The 21,469-nt window shown below is 36.4% G+C and overlaps 1 protein-coding gene across 1 annotated transcript in view; it reads left to right on the forward strand.

The window, feature by feature from the left end:
• The window catches only part of UCHL3 (ubiquitin C-terminal hydrolase L3), a 43,155-nt gene extending 26,297 nt beyond the window's left edge, over positions 1-16,858 (forward strand). Inside the window, exons 7-9 of the mRNA XM_026084616.1 lie at positions 12,817-12,892; positions 15,370-15,428; positions 16,629-16,858. Of these exons, the coding sequence (XP_025940401.1) occupies positions 12,817-12,892; positions 15,370-15,428; positions 16,629-16,712 (219 nt within the window). The 3' untranslated portion in view covers positions 16,713-16,858. The remainder of the gene's footprint in view (positions 1-12,816; positions 12,893-15,369; positions 15,429-16,628) is intronic.
• The last annotated feature ends 4,611 nt before the right edge of the window (positions 16,859-21,469 follow it).

The following is a 21,469-nucleotide window of genomic DNA, read 5'->3' on the forward strand; positions in this document are numbered from 1 at the left end:
TAGATGAATTTTTGTAACCACTAGTAAATTCATCAGTGTTAAACAGTATTTCTACTTGCAAATAAACAGTTATGCAATGGCACTTTATCTTTGATAAGTGTAGTCCTGTCAGACCTTCAGTGCATTAGACATGGACCAGGATATTTTGCTGGCTTGAGTTCCCCAAGTGAGATGAGCAGGCAGATGCCCTGTTTCTAAAGCCTGACAGGTCTAGGCATGAAGTGGGTCCCAGGCTATTCAGCACTATCAAACTTCTGCACTTCTGGGCATGCAAAGAGGCACAGCCCTTGGTGCCTGAGGAACTCTATAGGTGTTTCTTGAGATCTTAGTAAAATGGCTTTAGGATTTAATAGCAGGTATACATAGGAATGAGTTTTGGGTTGAGGCAGAAGTTAATTGCCTGAACTCCCTTTTTTGGACCAGCTCCATGAAATTTAACTTCGTAATGTATTTTTACTTTACAAACTATCAACTTAATATGCTTACTGCCATATATGATAATAACATACAATTCTATTTCAGGGTTTTTTGTTTTACCACTTCAGCTGTTTGACCTGCTACAGTTTTTCTGCTCTAAAGCATACKCCTGTGATTTTCTCATGTTGTGAAGTTAGTCTGTAATTCTCTTTTGACTGTAGTTTGCCAGTCTTGTTTGAATAGCGTCTAAAGTTACGATAGTCTTCCCTGTTTTAAATTAAATGTGAAATGTAGTACTTGCATCTCCAAATTCAGGATACTAGAATATTGAATTTAATTTCATATTAATATTGAAAAATGTAATTTTATTTTTGTACATCTAATAGTCAATTGAAAATGACACAGCTTAATTTATGCTTTTTATTCAGGCAAAAGTTATAAACTAACTTTGAATGAAATTTTATGGCTATTGCAGCCATGTTAATTAGACAGAAGCCCAGAAGTAACTTTGCCTTGCTAGAATTCCTGCATTCTGTCTATCAAAACTTCACTCTTAAAATGCAAAAGCACCTTTTCAAGTGGAGAAACTTTCTTTAAGCCTTGGTCGATGTCACTGGGGGACCTCCTAATATAGGAAATAAAGGATAAGAAGATTCAGTGAATGAAACTTTAAAATGAGGGAAGATACTGACCTAGAAAAAGTAAGTTATTTTAGTTTATTAATAGTTGTAGTAGATTGCATTCTAAAGCTGGTTTTGAGAATATTGAGTCCTTTCTGGTGTCAGTATTAAGGGGCATTTAACATTCTCACTATTTTAACAAAATTAGTCAAAAACAAATAAATGCAATCATTAAGGATGGCAGAGGTGAGGCATTGTTTTTACAAAGCCTTTTTGACTTTCATTACCATATTTAACATATCTTTCAAAATACTTGGCCATCCCTGGAATATGAAACAAATCTTAAATTGGTATTATTCAGTTTCTCATTCATGGTTTCATATCAGTTATGCCAGGAATGCTAAATGATAGTTTTTCAGAGCAAAAGTATGAAGTTAAACAATTTCCTGTCAATGGAATGTACCAAAGCCAGAGTAAATTCCTTCTCTCAAGGTTTTTTTGTTTTGTTTTATTTCTTTTACTATTTCTAAGTAAGCAATTACTGTACTTGCAGATTCCAGGAAGACTAACAATCTTGTCTATTTTGATAGCAGAAGCTTGCAAAATTGTAAAACCTAATAGTCCATCTTGGCTTTTATTGTAAACTTTCCAGTTTGCAAGACCCTTAAATTTCTGTCCCCCAGCATTTTCTAATCTTGCAGGCTCCTCTTGTCTATAGGGAGGTCCAAGGAGTGCGAAGACTTCTAGGAGCAGCGTTTTGTCAGTCATCTTTTAGAATTTTCTTAGGCATGCTGAGCATAAACAGTATGAGCCATATGATATTTTATCCAAATGCAAAATGTTTCATTTTAAATCAGTTCTTCATGTGAAGAATTTGAAAAAACAAATCTTCAGTAGTACAGATGGCRTATAATAGCCATTAAACTCCTCTAAGTTTCTCTGACTCTAAGTACTGTCATTGCTAAATTCCTCTTTTTTCATTTCTTTTTATGGTTACATTTGGGGGTTGGATTTTTTTGGTTTTAGTTCTAATTTCTGTGGAATTGCTGAGATCTAGGAACAGATCAGAATGCTTGAAAATCCTGTTTTACATGAGGGTCTAATAGAAGAGAACCTCTGCCTAACTTGTACAAAACTGTGTTCTCTAGACAGGTTATAAGACCTGATAACACTTCATGCATGCTTATCTCTGAGCTCTGTAGTTGTTCCCGTACTTCATGCTTATTCTCTGTGAAGAACTCCTATCCTTGCCCTTGTTCTTTAAGGACAACAATATGGAAGCAGAAAAAAAAAAATATTACCCCCGTCTTGACAGGAAATGGAAAAAATGAAAATTGAACAGAAAAGAAGGTGAAATGCTTCAAAATACTTATTTTCTTTATTATTTTTGACTGGCACTTATTGATTAAAGAAAGTGAAAATTAATTTTTCAGATAAGCTATCTAATGTTCAGTTTCTGTAGTCTAGAATTGTCCCATTGAGTGCGTTGTTGGACATATCTTGTGGAACTGCAGTTTCTATTCTGCCTACATAATTTTAATGAATTCACAAGCAGCTGGCAGGTCTCAGTGAAGCTAAGTGGAATATCATCACTGAGTAAGTATGTTTTCTAATGGGACCTTGCAGGGATTGGTTCTATCAGTAACGTGGATATGTAAAAGTGCAACTCAGAATCTGCAGATAAGGTAAAGATCAGGAGACAGTAAATTAATGGTGAACACAAGACTTTGACACAGGACAATCTGGATTACCCTTTAAGTTAGCTTCAAACGAAACTGTATTTTTCTGAGGTCAAATAAAGGACATGTAATTAGCACAAGAGGTGATGAACAATGTATGAGAGAGGTGAGGGATTCTCTGAAAGATGGAAGATGACAGTGGGGATTTTATGAGCTGAGAGGAGAAAGTTATGGTGGATGATAAGCTGAATGTGAGACCCTGGTTTGACATCATGGCTAGAAGGACTTATGTAATCCATTCTTCTCATGTTCATTAARTAGGAGTAGCAAGCTTGCCTTTTAGTTAGCACTGGTGTGCCTAATGTATTTGATAAACTATATGAAAACATTACTTACTGGCTCTCTAGCTATGGACAGGATTGACTGAAATTGCGGCTTGTTCTGATTTATTTTGGTAGTCAATAAATCATTAAGCTTGACTTTTTTTGTTTTGTAAATATGTTCTAGTTCAAACAAAAGTTGATTGGTCCTGTGGCCCATGTGGGACAGAAGATCAAAACTAAATCATCACAATGGTTCTTTCTGGTCTTAATATATTACTATAATTTTGTCCGTTGCAACTGAGAGTCATTTTTAATACTTCTGTGGTCTTTCTTCTAATAGTAACTATTTGAATGGTTTAACATAGTCCTACTGCTTCCACGGATACTAAAGAGATCCTGAGTGTTAATGGCAATACTGCCACTGGCCTGCTATTTTAGAAGAATAGGTGAAAAACTTAGGAAGTTTCATACCTCACCACGGTAAGCTTCCCTTTTCCTTTGCTATCCTTTTATGTTAGAATTGGAACAGTAAAGAAACTCTGGGATCCATTACACTAGTTGATTAATTTGAAGTCCCAGAGTAGCGCAATCTAGCTCTCTTAAATTGACAAAAAAATTTCCTAGTAGTCTTTGTGGCTGTAGACAGGATTGATCACTCTGTTTTCAACTATTCCTTCCATGAGATGTTATTTCAATCCCCTTCTTCCTCACTTACTAACAGACTATCTCTCATGAATCAGTTAACTTGGGTTCAAATTATGAAGTTCACTGGGTGTGAATAACCTCTATCTTATCTGATGGTAAACTTCAGATATGGACCATGTCTTTCCTTATCTTCATTGCTCTTTTGTCATCTCATTCAAATCCAACACATTCTTGGTTATTTTCTGTGTAAACTTTATTAGTTAAAGCACAGTGTAATGAACAGTGGACATCTTTGCAGTTGCCTTTTTAGGTATGTTAATTCAAGTTTAAGTGGGCTAAGTATGTTCTTTTTTAATATTTATGTAGTCGTCATCGTCCTCGCTGTCTTCACCACCATCCTCATCGCAGCCTCAGGTTAGCCACAGCAGAACGAAGGCTTCACCATTGTGTCACTCTGCATCCCTCTCCTGGGCCAAACGTAATCATGTAGGTCCTGCAAAAGCAACCAGTCCTTCAATCCGTCTCCGTCGTTGGCGGCCCTTGATACGCCTTCCATCTGTTGGGCTTCATTCTGTTGTAAGTGTAGTCCATCTTCAGTCTTTTCTTACTCTGACATGACTGGCATTCTGCCATGTAACCTTCAGTCTTCAAGGCATCATTTTTTGTTGGAGTCTTTTCTCAACCATTCTTAGAGGTTTTTCTTTCTTTCTCTTTTCTTTCCCCCATGTTGGACAGCAAAAGTACATCACTCCATGCTTTGCTGTCCAAATATTTTTGATTCAGCACATGTACCAAATCATTTTCAGAGCATAGATGAAGTTTGCTGTTCATGAAGTGGCTTTTTTTTTCCCCCCAATAGGCTCTACATCCAGCCTCTTCTCTTCACCTCATCTTCATGATCTCTCATTTGGATCTGCTAAACCAAGGGGCTTCTAAGTCTTTGTCATATGATATTTTCTCTTCTGTGTTTGAGACTTGGTTTATGTTCTGGTATCCCAAACCTAGTCTCATTTTCTTCCATTCTAAGTCTTGCTTAATAGTCCCTCAGTGTTTCACTAAAGATGAAGTGTTTTCTCTAATCTCAGTGGGCTGGCTTACCTTTTCACGTGACATCTGTTTCTTTATCCAGTTTCTAGATCTTACCTTCTGGTTGAAGATGAAGACATTCTAACAGATAGTCTTTTCATCAAATGGCATACTTAAACTTTTTTTTTTTCCTTCACCCACAGGAAACAAATGTGTCTTGAAAAAGCAGGAAAAAAAATGACACATGCACAGAATAGCTAATATTTCTAAACTGCACTATGACCACCATCAGAATCACTAAACTGAAAGAGTGCTTTAGAGGGATTTCATGCTACTTTTAAAGTCATCACTCTTTCAGTAGGCACAAAAAAACCCCTTGATATTTAGAACTGAATGCTCTTAAAATTGGACAATGGTTTTATTTTAAATTTTTTTTGTAACAATCACGTTTCTGCTATGTTACTAGAAATTTCTATTTGAGGTATGTGAATCTTTTACTGAGGTGAAACAAGTATTCTGACTGTGGTCCAAATAATTCCCTAGTCCATACAGATCTGTCTTTCCAGATGTGGAAATTCTTAATGTATTATTACTATTAAAAATTAGTGTCAAAATACTTCCATTTCTGTTTAGCTTTTATATTTTTACCCTGATAAGTATCTCAAGATGAACCTTTTCCCAGCCTCCTTTCTCTTCCTATGAATAATAATTACTATTATTAAGTGTCCAGCTTTGAACCATGATGTTATCGTTTGGGGCTAGCTAAGTAACCTAAGATTTTAGGAAACACAGAGCTAAACATGCAGTTAAGTTCTCCCCAGCTCATGCGCTTTTTTTTTTTTTTTTTTTTTTTTCTGCTTTAAACATTTTTGCCATGAACATTGGCAAACCTCTGACATTTTACCCGGGGATTTTTTTGTTTGTTTAGCAAAACTTTGAAAATTCTACGATGTTATATTTCTGTGATTTGAAACTGGGATCTTGTATGAATATGACATATTGAAGCTTGATGTTAACAAAAGACTTACTGAGAAAACTTTTGAGCTTGGGATTGGCTACCTATAATAACTACATTAATAGATTATGAGTTTACTTCAACACTAAATAAGCCATGACTTAACCAAGGATGGAAGTTACAGCGTAGTCTATTGTGATTGTGCTAGATGACCGGTGTTTGCAAGTTGAGTCTCTCTTTTTTTTTTTTTTTTCCCCCCCTCCTTTTTTTTGAGGGGGGGAGGGTTACTTCAGAGTATTTCTAAAGAAATAGTTATCCATTAGCAGTGAGCATTTGTTTGGAATATGTTTAAATTATAATTTCGTTCAGAAAATAAGTGACCTTCAACACAACTGTGTCTGGCAATACAAAAATGTGCTGCCAAAATTGATTTTTTAAGATATTACTTGTTAATTCCACTTAGATTTATCTAGCAAAGATTTTATTTAGCAAAGATTTATCACTGAATACAATGTACAGTCTGACACTTACTGGTAACTAAAAGGTTATTCTTGTCTTTACGCTTTTGTACAGCGTACCATCAAGAACATATGAACTATATGTAATTAGTATAACTTGGAAAAAATAGGCTTTTGGTCATTAAAGGGATCTTAGTTGGTTTAATTGGGGGGGGGGGAAATACCTTTACCTTCAACCTTTGTCCTGTCTATGCCCCTAAAACATCATGGCTTCAACGAAGTAGTGTTACTACAGAACTGATTGTTCTGCTAGACATACAGTGCAGCTGCATTGGTCTGAGTATTGTATGAAAATGTTTTAGCATTGCTTTTATTCAGAATCCTCTTCATTTAAATTTGCGGGGGGAAAAACATTCTGTACATTATGTTTAAAATAAATTTGAACTTCCTTGTAGTTATAAATACAGTTCTCCTACATAAACATTGATGGACAGACAGTAAATTTCTTCAGAATTGAAAGCAAAAGTCAGTGGTGGGAGACTGACTTTCTGCTCCTTAAATAAAACTACTTTCTGTTCTCAAAAGATTTCTTTGACTTGATGAAGTCTTCAGATGGCTAAGGACACGTAATAGAGAAAATATTGAAAATACTGTACTGAAATATTCTATGCAAACCTGATAAATGGCAGTAGATGCAGTGAGTTTTTAAGCCTTAGATAACAACATGCTTCATTGTTGTTGACCCTTCCTCAACACATGTTATCTCTTATTTTTCTACCTCATCTGTTCTTTTAGTTTAGAATCTCTACTTGCCTTGGGATCATCTTGCTGCCTTTTATAGGTCATGGTAATCTCCTAATTCTATCTTCTTCTTTACACTTCTCAAATGGGAAACCATGCTCTGTTTTTTCATCTCAGCTACTCGACCTTTAATTTCTGTGTTGGACTGAAGTTGCTCTTTTTTAAAAACAAGAAATAGCTGTTTAGAACAGCACACTGCTGAATAATCCTCCTGAATCTAGATACTCTGGGCCCCACCTCTGAATTTCAGTTTCTTGCTTGACATCCTCCCATTCAAAACCAAGTGCTTCCATCCAGCAACCTGGAATCCTATCTAACTTGGCACTTGCATGTTCTAGCTGCAAGTGGGGCATAAAGGAGTTAATAAGCTTTAAAGGGACAGCATGGTAGAAAAATATATAAAACAATGTTTGGCAAAGGAACTTCATATCCATTCTGTGGGTCAGCACTCCCAATTAGATAGTCCCTTCGCACCTTTCTTTTGTAAATTCCTTTTCTGTAGTCTGGACAAGGGCTACATTGATCTGAAGTAAGCTGTTACGTGTATGTTAGGCTGTGAAGCTCCAGAGCATTCCAGATACAGCCAACTTACTGCAGTATATTGAGTGTGAATAGAGATGTCTCTGTTCAGTGAGAATGAGCCAGAAATAATCTTGCTGAAACTTGTGATCGTCATGCCAGTGGTCATTGTTTTAACTGAAGTACTTTTAACCAGGTTTCAAATACCTTTCATAGGCAGATAAAGGAAATTTGCCAAAGGATAGAGTCAGTATGTTCTGCACTTCAAAATGGAAACATTACAAAGGCCTAATCTACGCCATGGGGATTGCATCACCTTTCTTCCTTTACTTCAAAACTTACTGAACGCAAACCACATCTAAAGTTCTCTTGTGTAAATGTGTATGTGAATAGTTTTTTTTTCCTTTTCTCATAAATCCTTGTGAGTAAAACTGTATATTTAAACCCCTAACATTTTTTTTCTTAGACTTGTTAGTTACTTTTGTCTTGGTCTTTGAATTCGATGCGTCTGTATCTTTTCACTCTTCAAGGTTCTGCAAAATTGTCTTCTCCTTATCAGTCTCTACCTATTTTTTTTCCAGAACCAGAGACTCTTGATGCCAGTCTTGACTTACACAACTTTGTTTTGTTTTGGTCACTACCTATCTGTAATGCAAAATACTCTTCTGAACTGGTTTGAGGTTTATTGCTTCAATTCATTCTCTCAAGAGCAAGTGTAAGGAAATAATCAGTAGATAAGATTTAGTTAGAAGCAGCTTCCTGAAATCTGTCGTGTAATATTGAGCCTGCTTTTATATTGTGGTCCTTCAACAAAGTTCTAAGCTGAGTGAGGTGAGCGCTTGCCCAGCATATCCATGGGAGCAAGACAGAAACATTTTTCCCCAATTGCGTATTTGTCCCAAAAATGCACTTTGGGGGAAAAGACACCAACTCTAGATCAAATTGGATAAACAGTTTTGTCCTAAATTAGCAACATTTGAAGATCAAAATGTTTCAAATGTATGAAAATTGAATACTAACTTTTAGATGATAACAGTCTAAATATATTAGGAAGATGAACTGTATAGGAGATGAAATGGTCTTTATTAGACCAGTTGATATAAATAGCCTAAGAGTAGACAAGCTTTTGGGCATAAGATTGTGCCATTGGGTTTCTGAAGATTAATGCAACAGCAAGAATGAAGAATGTAGCAGCTTGTGAGTAGAGGGCAGCACGCAGGGCAGTGGTAAAAGGTGAAAACAAGGAATTTCTCAGAACAACAGGAGATAACATGAATTAGTGGGTACTAGCCTGAGAGAAGTCAATTAAAATTGACTTTTCACAACAGTCAGCAATAGTTTATTATTTAATCTGAATATCCAAGTCAGCAGAGAAAGGCAGTCACATCCTCTGAAAAATCAAGACTCACACAGGTGCCTTTAATTTGGTATCCAAAATCAGACAGCACAGCAACTCTTGTTCTCATTTCTGAGAACCTTGGAATGCCATTAATAATAGAAGCTTTTCTTGTTAAGAAGGGAATGAATGACATTGGAAGGCAGAAGGAGAAATATTTATTAGATATTAAATAATGAAAAAACACCAAAAGGCTGGAAAGTTGTCCTTTCAGTCTGTGTGCTAAAACATGTAAAGTATATGAAACTGGCAATCCATGGAGATGCACTGTGTTATCATTGAGGGTTATCTCAATAGCTTGAGGACAAATTATGATTAAGAAAATATTCTTAGCATCATCACTTTGCTTAACTTCTTATCCTTTTCATCCTTTTTTTTTTTTAATCAAATCACTTTCAAGTTTGCTGGATGTTACTTTTGAGGTTTTTTTCTCTTRAACAGATTAAACTGGAAAAGTCATGTCCATTAAGGCATAAGTTCCTGCAATACAGGTTGTACTAAGACTGAAACCATAATTCAAGCTTATGTAAGCTACTTGAGATATTTGTCTTTCTGTCTTTTTGGATGGAAAGGAAATATGAATTTTCTTTCACAGAGTGCTGTAGCTGTTCAGAAGACTTGAAAAATGTCTTTAATCCCAGAGATTAGTTCCAAATTCTGATCAGAGAATGAATCTTTTTCAGACTCCTGTGCCTTTCCCCTTCCTGATGGTTCTTCCATGTGATCATTCAAATCTGCTTTTTCTTTCTGCACATTAAGTGTGGCACTAAGTAAAAAATCAGGGGAATAGGCAATCCCAATGCATGGCTGATATTGATGTTATACTGGTCTTTGACAAGAAGAGTGATCAAGAGACTCCTCTGTGTTCTTTTAAGCATTTATGGAGACTGTTTATTAAAAGCAGAAAATTTTGCCAAAGGTGTAGCTTTTCATGGAAACCACAAGAGTCATGTTCCTGAAGGTGTTATTCCCTGTTCTTTCCCTCCCTTTGAAATTTAAAATCTTCTGTTTCTAGAATTGCTAGAGCTTCTCAGTGAAATAGAAGTTGGCCTGACAAGTAAGTTTATTCGGCTGGTGTGTGCCGGTGTGTGTGCACGTGCAGGCAAATGGCTGCTTTATTCCCCCAGGAGGGGTAGGGGGATTCTGAATCAGATTCATCATATGGGGAAGGTTTAATCCAGATGCTTGTTTTGTGTAAATCCTAAGCAACATATTTTTATAATACAAAATTATAGGTCAACTTGATGATCCAGACCCTATTGTCTCTCTGTATTATGCAAATAATTGTCAGTCAAAAATAAGCCTCATTTTCAAGAAATGGAACAGATCTACTCTTTAGTATTATAATATTTACTAGTATTTACATTAGATGAAAATGGCATGGCTCTTTCTTCCTCTGAGGTTACTTACTTTTTTTTCTATGACAACTGTGAATTTAAAATATAAAAGCTATGTTCCTTACAGGCTGTGGTAATAACACTTAATGGAGGCACATTATTTGGATTCGACAAGTTCAAAAACAACCATGGCTATATTCTATAGGAATAGCAATCTCTTTAAATAAATTCTGTGAAAACTTAATCATATTTTTCTTGATGGGTCCACTGTCTATCTTCCAGCTATATATAGATTCAGCATCGAAGGCATGCCCAGTACCTATCTCTATAGAAAAGGTCCTTATTAAAAGTTGGCAAAGAACAGAGGCCTCGAAACGGTCAAAGGAACAATTGTGTTTTGGTCTAAATTTGAGCAAAAATAAATGTTGGGAATCTCAGATAGAGATTTGTCCTCTGAAAATACAATTGTGATACTTTGAGCTGTCTAGTTAAGTCAGTTTGTACCCAGGTAGTCAGAAGCAAGCTTTTAGATGTTAAGCCATTTTTCTTCATAAAGTGGAACTAACTGGTAGCAGTCTTTCCACTCACTCTGAAATTTCTTAAACCTAATCTTCCTAGTTAGTAGCTTTTTGTGCTATATAGTTTGACACAATTTGATATGTGGACAGCTGTGAAGTCATTGCCTGTACTGGGATTAGGTGGCAACGTGAGAATTAGCAAGGACTGTTTTGCCTACCTTTGGGCTGTTGTAGCACATGGTTTGATGCATGTAAACGGTTGGTTGATGGTCCCTTGCTGTTATGCCCATTGGTTGTCAGCCACTGTTTTGCATGGTTTTCAGGAATTTGCTGAAGCCTGTGGCTTTTTTGAAAGTTTAGTACTGATGTAGCCAAACTCTAGAAGCTGCTTGTTTTGTTTTTCGAAATCCTTACTTTATTTGGCCTTACTTTTTATTTGGTAAAGCAAAATCCTTTAGGGCAATCCACATGTGCCATAAAGCAAAAAGGCTGCTTGGCCTTCTAGTGGAAAGGTGCTCGTGTCCCTTTGATAGTCTCCTCTTCATAAGTAGCAGAAGTCCTCTTCATTCTTCCTTCTAGGCCCTGTGAAGCAGAATATTTAAGTCTCTCATATTTTTATCTGGTCATGCGGATGGATATTGGTGAGGGTGGGGAGAGATTGTGAGGTTTTTTCTTTTTTTGTGTGCTTTTTTTCTTGTCACACAGGATTTCTGTAAGCTGTGGCCAACTCCTCAGTAATGCTGTGGTCTTCAGCTTTCTTCATCTGTTGAAGTACTTATGCTGACTTCTTGTCCTTCCCGCTATTGTTTTGGCTGTTTGTTGCATTTCTTCAGCTTGGATCAGCTTTTGAAGTCCTACTTCATGACCATGAAGAGGGGAACTTTTAACCCAATCTTGAAAGCATGATGTAACTGCAAGGTCCACAACCCATCTTACGCAGTACTTGGTTCCTGACAAGCTCTTAGATTCTGAGGTGCTTTAAGCAATTTCCAGAAGGCTAAAAGTAGAGATTTCCATTTAAATATAGAGGAAGAGAGTGCATCAAATGTATTTCCACATAAGCCAGCTGCCTGATAGTTTCTTCAAGACACACTGAGGTGCTTTTTTCCCATCCCCTCGTATATTGTCTAACTGTATTGTGGATCATGGGCTATAAATGGACTCAAATGGAGATTGGACAGATTCATGAGGAAATAAAACCACCATTGGGCTATTGAACCCAATAGTAGCGATACATCATTTGGCTCAGAAGTTCCAAATCCCCTGCTTAGTGGATCCTGGAAGAGTATACTGGCAGGTGGACCATGCACTGAATGCTTGTCTTCTCATGAGAAAGCTGTTGCTTGCTGCAGTTGGCAAGGCAGTACTGTACCAGATTTTTACCAACTGTGACCATTTGTATCATGTCATTCAAATGTGCTGTCCCTGCACTGCAGTGCTTTCTTGATATGCAGTGGTGATGCCTATGATACCACCCTGAAATCTCTGAGACAAATGCTCTTCTCCAAGAAGTCTCAGAGACAAATGGAGCTGTATGCATCTCTGATTATTTCCCTGTCTACCTAGTGCATGTCTTGGGATGGATGAATCATACCCTGGGAATGTCTGTTTCTCTCTACTGCTTGCGAGGGGAGAACATGTTAACTGTATTATAAGTGACTTGCAAGCAAAATTAATTTGACTAAGCAAATACCTTCAGTTTTAAAATACTACAGGTTCAGAGTGCAGTCCTGCATTCACTTTGTTTTGTTACAGTAGGTGGGTTAGTGAAGGAGTTGCTATTTATATAAATATCTGGTTTTAATGCTGATGTATTTGAGTTGATACTACTTGTAATCTGGTAGTGAAAAATGAAGCTCTTATGTAAACTTACTGTTGGGAACACTTTCAGATACCTTACTGAAATGATTCTTATTGATGTATGCATTTGCAGGAAATGTCATTATATTTCAAAATGTTCTGTGGTGTGACTTACGCCATTATGCATACAGCCAGAATGTGCTTCACACTTGCAACCTCTATCCATCTAATAGTTAGGTGTTTTGCATATTGTGATGATATATTCTAGTTAACTTCATTGTGATAAGAGTTTTAGTGAACACTATGTTTTTTTGTTTTGCAGGCACCAAGTATAGATGAAAAAGTAGATCTTCACTTTATTGCATTAGTTAATGTAGGTGGCCATCTCTATGAATTGGGTAAGAACATTTTTTATCCCCACTCTTCATTTGTTTGAAGCAAATACAAGTGGTAATCTTGTTTAATAATTAATTTTTGTGACAGATTATTTGATTTCTTGTAGGGCTTAGGTTCTTTTCAGCTGCCTCCTAGGTTTTGTTTGAGGGTGTTGGGGGTGGGGGAGGGCTTTCTGTCAAACAGTTGGAACCAAGAAGAATTCTTTCTTGGAAGCAAGAAAGGATTAATGAACACTCACCCTTTCAGAGAGGAARATATTGTTATAGTTGTGTCCCTGAATTGCTTGTGGAAAAATTAATAAACTTTAGGCAACTACAGAAGTGTTAGCTATATTATTAAATAGTACTATAGTTAAAATTGAAATTATGTAATCAGAATACTAGCAGATACTAATATTCTGCAACTGATTATAGGCTGGTTATTCTCTTAATCTACCTTTTTGTGGTCACTAGACAGTTAACTTCTAAACAGTAGTCTCTGTTTTCTGAATTACTTACAGCTATTTTTTTCCCCCTTTTTCATATTGTGTAGCACCAAGTTCTGCTCAAATATTCTCTAATGATTCTAATCTTAAACATGTTGCTGGGCAACTAGGTTTTGCTGCAGGTGCTTCAGAAAACTAGCAAATAGATTAGGATTTAAAAACTGCAAGTCACTCTGGTCCTTCCTAAAGTAATTTTGGCAATATTTTATGGTGGGAATATTTGCTATTTCTTTGGATTTAAAACCGTTTGAAAATCAACATGTTATTAAGCAATGCCCTTAACAGGGGAAAATTAATTAAAACCTGGGGCATAAGTGATATGTAAGAAATGCTTATGTTAATATTAAGGTGGATATAAGAAATAATAACAGTGATCGTTCATGAACAGTAGACACAGATTTCTATTTTTCCATGATGCTGTATATGCGATGTCAGTGAACTAGATCAAATAGTGAGGCAACTACTGTAGGATGCATTATAAATATTTTATGACAATAAATTTCAAAATATGTTGTGTGTAATGATGGATGGCTCATTTTTTAGCTGTGCGCTACTATTTCCATGTTATCATTGCATTGTGCATTAATTTGTTCTACTTAAAGCATACTGTAAACTATGATTATCATATTTATCTATTTTCCACTCCATAAGAATGATGCAAGATAAAATCCACTTTCATTTTTTGCTAACATTAAAAATGAGGCATTTAGCTCAACTGTATAGTGGAATGCTAATACTATTTCCTTTGTTCTTAAAATAACTTCTTTCTGTACTAGCGGAAGAAAGCAAAAAATACTTGAAAGTAGAAAAACAGGAGAAGGTTTTTTGTTTCATTCACTGGCTTCAATTGCTGCGGCCAGCATGTGGGCTTTGGCAGGCAGCAGACTCTAGGGAACCACATGAACGTTAAATGCTCATGATGTTTTTGCCATAGAAAATGTTATTTATAGGCAAATGGAATTAAAATGCTGTTGTGCCAAGATGTATATAAAAATTCCAATCGAACTGAGCTTGCAACAGTGCAGGGCATTCAGTTCTGTTTCCTGGCATGTTCTGAGGATTTTGCATTGTTAAATCCTCATCATGCTTGTTCTGTGAACTAGGTGTTCATTACTGTAAATGTAGAAGTGTTCTAACATAGAATCTATTTTTAGTTAGGGAAAATGTAGTTTAGACACATTGCCAAATTCAGTGGAATCTTTGGGGAGGGAAAACTCTTTAAAAGAGAGGACAGAGCCAAAAGGGAATCTGGTCTAGTAAATACTTAAGATATCCTGACATGTGTTCTCATATTGTTACTTCTTCACAAGTAACCTGAACCATTTTTAGAGTTTTCTACAAACAAAAGCATTTAAAAAATATTGATGGTGATAGCATTATTATTTTGCAAAGAAAAAAATCTAGCTATGGCAACTATTCTAAATGCTATGAACATATTTAATACCTAAATCATTTTGGGTTTGTTCACTGATTTTTTTTTTTTTTTTTNGGATAATATTTCAGTTATGCCTTTTGCTCTTCAAAATCTTAGAAAGTGGTTGGTTTGGTAGTCTGTTCTGCTGATCAGAGTCCTTGATCACAGTTGTCAAAGACCACAGATGCACAGCAGTCTGTGTATATCCATTAAGAGTAGTTTCAATTGTTCTTCTCTACCTGAGAAACTAAAGTACTATACCAGCGCTAAAACAATTGCAACTCACAGCTTAAAAAAAAAAAAGAAAGAAAAAAAGAAATGATTAAATACTCTGTAACATTTTATTGAAAACTTTAATGTAACAGATTGTACATAATGGTATCTTCTGAAGCAGGCAACAATGGAAGAGAGACCAGGCAGTAGCTACATGTTATAATTTGTGTAATTCTTTATGAAAAATGAGGTGGCACTTTTGTAAGTGAAGAGAGGAAAAATCTGTTTAAATTATTCTTTATTGAAAAAATGAAGTTTTTCTATTTTAATTTTATAAATGTTTTGTTTAATCCTGTTTTTTTCAACAGATGGGCGCAAGCCATTTCCAGTAAACCATGGGGAAACTAGTGACGATTCTTTCTTAGAGGTAGGAATAGAAAACCATCTTAAATGGTGCTAAACAAAATTCAGACTTGTTGTTTTTATGGTTCTGTTGGTGTAGAGTGAGTGGGATGGTGAGACAATTATGTTCATTCAGTTTTAAAATGGATATTTCAGAATGCACATGGTATGACTCTGGATGAGAGTATTATGATATGAAAGATCTGAAGGGTTGATCATAACAGATGATCAGGCAGATTTTTTTTTGTGCTGAGATTTTCCTATGCTACTGGTGTCTTAGTCGCACATGAGATGAAGCGATCAGTTTGAAAACTTAATAGTAATTTTTCATTTTCTTTCCTTTGCTTTAGTTATAGTTTGATAGGTGCCATGCTGGACCTAGGTTGAATCCTCTTCCAGCACCTTTTCTCTCGTGCCCTTTCCTCCTTGCCAATAACCATTCTCCTTTAGCTTTATGGTTTCTTTTGGTTGCTTTTTTGTGTCAGGAGCTGTTTAGTTGAGAAATGAATCCAAAAGGAATGCACTTAATTGCGAAAATAAACTTTGATCCCAGTAGAATGATGCCAAGTTGAAGCTGAGAGAGTGCAATGCATAGATCTGACCATTAGAGTATCCAGTCTGGATTAGCTTTACAAAAGGAAGAAAYCAGAGAAACTCAAAAACAAACAAACAAAACCTCTTACAGTTTAGTAGTGTTGACTTAATCTCTATAAAGTGTGCATGCAATTTGTGCTTGTTTGGAGGTGGGGGCAGAAGTTGGGTAAAGCTTTTATTCTTCCATATGTGGCTTTTTTTTTCTATTTTACTGATAACATGTGCTTTCCATATTGCACCCTAAAGCTAGATGAAAGAATTATTTATAATCTTTCACTTACCCCACACAGCTTAGGCTCATCTTGAGACAAAGAAAAAGTTTCTGAATACAGCAGTACTAGTGTAGAGGCAAACCTGAGAGTTGCATTTGGAAAGTCAGAGGAACAACATGTACCTGTTGCACAAAGTAATATTCAGTAACAAAAATTAAAGTTCTGTATACAGCTTTTGTTCTCTTCTACTGCCTTTTTGAGCACTGTAAATCTTGAATAGGGGCAACTTCAGATCAGAAATACAGTTTAAATAAATGTCTCTTATTATTAATTAGTAATCCTCTATGGAAGAGTCCATTTTGGTTATATTTCAGTTGCTTTTTTGAGTAAGGTTTTTTTGTTTGTTTGTTTTCTTTCAGGATGCAATAGAAGTTTGCAAGAAATTCATGGAACGTGACCCAGAAGAATTAAGATTTAATGCAATTGCACTGTCTGCAGCTTAAGCCTTTTCCAATTGGGCTAATCTATCACAAAGTATTGTAACAATAAAACTCTTGCCATATGTTAATAGTAGAGATTTTGATACTTCCCTAACGTGTTGATTAACTGTAGCACACGTGGAATAAACTTTGGATTTGTCCTTGCTATATCTTGCTGCTTGTTCCTAAAGCAAATTGGGTATTTATACACATGCATGCATTTTGTGCAAGACGTCTGTGTGCTGGAGTGTTTTTTCCCCTCACTTCCCCCTTTAAAGATTTGGGAGTTACTGTCTGTGATATTCCATCCCAGCTCATCAACATAATAATGATGAGCTAATTTCGAGCAGGATTATCATTCATATCTAACATTTGGAGTAGAGTATGTGGTATGTTAATGAGTAGAAACTTTGAAGTCTGAGGCTATCTGCATCTTACTTCTAGTTAAAATGATACAGGAATATTATAAGAACTTTGCAGGTGACTCAGAAGGCAAAGGCAGTTTTTCACTGCATTATTTGCTAATAAAGAAATGGAAGARAAAAAGCCTAAATAGAGGACTGTTTCTATTTACTGTTGTTGAGCACTAACATTTTAAAGCTATCTTATCTTTACATCTTGAATAAAATTTAATTTTGCCTTTCAAGCCTAATAGTGTAAATAAACTGCCAAATGCTTTAGTTCAACCACTGTTTGCTATTTGTGAAAAACATGGCTTTTTACGTTACCCTCCCCCCCCAAAAGAAAAGAAAAGAAAAGAAAAGCCATTGTAGTAATAAATATTAGTTCAAATGCTAGGGCTGGGAAGGGAACAGACAGGTGAATACAGCAGTGTGAAGTATCTCACATAACTGAAATAAATGATAGATTTCATTAAAACAATTCATTACTTTCTTGTGTAATAGGACCAAAAACATCCTATAGGTTTTAAGATAGCCGTGATTGTCATACTTTTTTCCTTTAGGCATATCTATTGTAAATTTGTCAGGTGGTATTACTGAATGCTGTGTGATATCCTCTCTCTATGCCCTCCCCTCCACCACTCACACTGGATCTTTAGGTACTGCTGACCAATTTTTACACTTGCTTTGGTAATGGTTTTGAGGGAGGGCTAAACAACCTTATGCTTTAGGATTCTCTGAAGATCAGTTTTGTTTAATGTGCACTTTTTTTTTGAGATGCCATGGTATTTTTCCTTGATTTGTTGCTTTGAAGAGAAATGATTCAGGTTGGCTTCCAATCAAGACTGTTGGCAAAAGAAACCGATCCCTCAGTATTCCAGAGTGTGCTTTCACTCTCTATCAATTGTCATTACAGGTAAAATGAATGGGATTAAGCTAGAAGCAATCTGGCAGAATTTTTCTTCTTTTTGAAAAGAAACAGGCCCTAGGAGGCTGTTTTATCACTTAAGAACATCTTTTGCACTCTAAAGAAAAAGTCAGAGAGTGTCTGTCTAAAAATGTCACCTGGAGAGTCCTCTGACAACAGAGTCTGTTTTCTGTAAGTGAGCTGTTTGGAAAAGTGAGGGGGGGGAGAAGAACACTACTGAGCTTCCATTTTCAGCGTTTTTTTTTTTTTTCTCCCAATAAAATGTGGTAGTGTTCAGAAAACTTGTGCTACAGAAAACTCGCTTTACATTGCCATGCTCACTAGTAAAGCCCTGAAACCTCCTTTTAAATAAAAATCAAAGGCTTTATTAAACAGAGCAACTGCATTGTTTTCCTGCTGATRTCATAAAATCAAAGTTGCCACAATATAATTGGGATATTGCATATTTTGTGTTAAAGATGACTCAGAGGATTATAGTTAGGAAACTGAGCCATAGCTGATAAAGATAAGGTGTTTTTAGGATGAGGAGGGTGAGGAAAGAGGGGAAGAGGAAGTGCAATTCAAAACTGTTTAACTACATCAGTTGCCTAATGTAGGGAAATATTCACACCATGTATGCCTGTGAATGTTCAGAAGATGTCTATATTGTTAGGTGCTAAATGTTGGGGCTGCATTTTTGTGTAAATGCTTATTGTATACCCAAAATAACTTCAGAACTGAACTTTTATCAATTATTATAACTGAGGTTAGAGTAGTAAAATTGGGGTAGGATTTTTCTTGGTCACATTGGATGAATGTATTTTGAACCTTAAGTAAAAGATTGTAAATAAGAATTCTTAGTATTTGGAAAGATGACACACTCTTTCTCTAGGGTAAGGTTTCCTTCTGTTTTGTTTTACGTTCAGTGTTAATTTCTGGATTATTAATACAAGATGGCACAGGTTCTCTGAAGATTGAGATCACAGCTAAGATTAACAGAGACGTGTCAAGTTTTATGCTGAACTGTATTTGCTTACTGCACAGTTCCTTGCTAGTTTGAAATCTTTGACAGACTGCGTTGCAGAAATAAGGTTTTAGCTAACACGTGCGGCGTGGTGGCCTTCCAGTGCTTGTAATACCATGCTGTGGCACAGGCGCTGGCAACTGTCTTGAGAATCACAAACACTGAAGGGATCTGCAAGATGCTGAAATAACAGGGGTTTTTCAATGCCAAAGATAACTCTAACACCAGAAGCGTGGCATGCATGCTTTGCTGGTCCAGCTAGTAGTCCAGCAAGGTTTTGAACAGAGGCAAAGGGGCTCGGCCGAGCCGTCCATGCCACGATGCCCGTGTGGACGTTGCGTGGTCTGTCCAGGCTGTGCTATTAGCACAAGCTCTGTGGGAAAATAATGCAGCATTTCCAAACTTGTGGGGCCCTGGCAGAGCCTAACCCCCTTGGTGTGTAGCCTGCTCTGGCTCCAGGTGTTCAGCGCTCAGGACTGCCAGGAAATCCCTCTTTGGCTCCTGCAGTTCGGGCTGGCCGTACATATCATGTTATGGAAATGGTGCATGTAGGAGGTAAGTGATGATGCATGTTCAGCACTTAGTACACCAGCTCCATTCAGCTAAAATTATCTATTAACTGCTCAGGATTGTTGAAAGTCTTTTAAGTATATCAGCATAAATCTTCCCATAGTATTACAAGCATTTTGTTGAGGAATGTTAAAGATTTAAGAGGCAGAGTAATGCATTTTCCTTTTAATCATYGCTGCACGTTTAAAACAAGGTGAGAAGGAGAAAAAAGTGGTTTCTGTCATTGATATGTCATATTTAGAAAATAAATACACTTACAGCCCACACTTAGAAAATAAATAGTGTCTTCTCTTAAGAAGGGAAAAAACCTGCCTTGATGGAAAATATCACGGCATCAAATATTTTTGGAACTCTTTATGAAAAGAATATGACGTGAGCTGTTGCTTGACTTATCCCTGGGAGCACACAAACTGAAAGGCTCTGTTTTGCAGAGTAAATTAGTTTGCTACTTGTCACCAATAAACTAGCAGTCGTGCCTGGATTATGCAATGTTTTTCTGATCTACAAGTCTGGTGACTTATCTTGTTAGTGCAAAGGAATATTGAACTATCTTGGTTGTTTTGGCTTATATAGGAAAACTGTTGATTTAAAATTCACTTTCTGGAAAAAATGTATATGTTGGAACCTCAGTGGTTTTACTCAGTGAATGACTTCTACTTGAAAGCTGCTGTGGTCCATGCAGCTTACCAAAAGGAGGACTTGCTGAGAATTACTGAGATATTTGATCTAAAAAATTACTTTCCTTATGATTAAAGTGTTTAATCTGATTTGCCTTGAAGTGACATAAAACAACCAGAAATAAGTGAGAAAACTTGGAAACTATTTTCTTAAACATGAACTCTTTTTCTAAAACCTGTTTCATAGAAATTAATTTATTTGAAAATAAATTTCTATAATGTTTGTGGTTATTACTGCCTTTTTCTCCTACTTAAGGTTGAGCAKCATAATTTATATTAGGCGAAAAGGCAGGCCTTAATGGGAACTGCTGCAATAGTTCTCCAAACAAAACATTTAGTAATGACAATAATGCAAATTCATGTCAGCCAGCAGCAGCACATGCATGCTGACTTTTTTTTTTTTTTTAACTTTTGTGGTGATGAATGCTAAATATTGAGATGATAGGGTTGCTTTGTTTAGTTCATGCGTTTCACTATAAAGAAATGCATATTCTTGGTCTGTATTTGTTCTTATGGTTGATCTGGTTTGGGGCAGGAAAGAGGAGTGAGGAAAAATTGTTTCAAAAGTATAACTTTGTCGTTTCATTCATCACTGCCTCTGTAGCACTGAGATCTCAAATCATACCACCATGAGGAGCTAGCTACATGATTTCTGTGCATTTGTAACTTTAATAAATGTTAAACACATCCTGCAGAATTTATTTCAACCTGAATCATGGGGTTTTCATTCATCTACGAAGTAAAACAGATCTCTATATACTACAGAAACTGATGGCTAATAGCTTCTTGATAAGAGATCAAGGCAACCCAAGATGTTCATTCCCATTGTAGGAAGGTTGTAGTCAGAGCAGAAATAAGATATGCTGCCAAGTAAACAGGTCAAGAGAAGCTAATTCGTGTCCAGTACAAATTCTAAATTACTTTTTCTTCATAATCCTTAAACTTATGCCATGCTCTGCCACAGACCATAAAAGCAGAAGATGCAGGCAGCAACTGCATTTTGCTTATGGAAAAGTTTTATGGAAAGAAAAATTCGAGTAGGAAAAAAACTAACTCGAATTCAACATTAAAAGGAGCTCAAGGAGTTTTTAGAAGCTAGGCAGGCGCGGAGTTGCCCTTATTCCGGTGCATGTCCGCCCCCAGCGGCAGGGCAGCGCGGTGCCGTGCGGGGACAGCACCGCTGCGCGCTCCCGGCCCCGCCG

Source organism: Apteryx rowi, unplaced genomic scaffold, assembly GCF_003343035.1.
Source record: "Apteryx rowi isolate R43461 unplaced genomic scaffold, aptRow1 scaffold_649, whole genome shotgun sequence".
NCBI classification, from domain to species: Eukaryota; Metazoa; Chordata; class Aves; order Apterygiformes; family Apterygidae; genus Apteryx; species Apteryx rowi.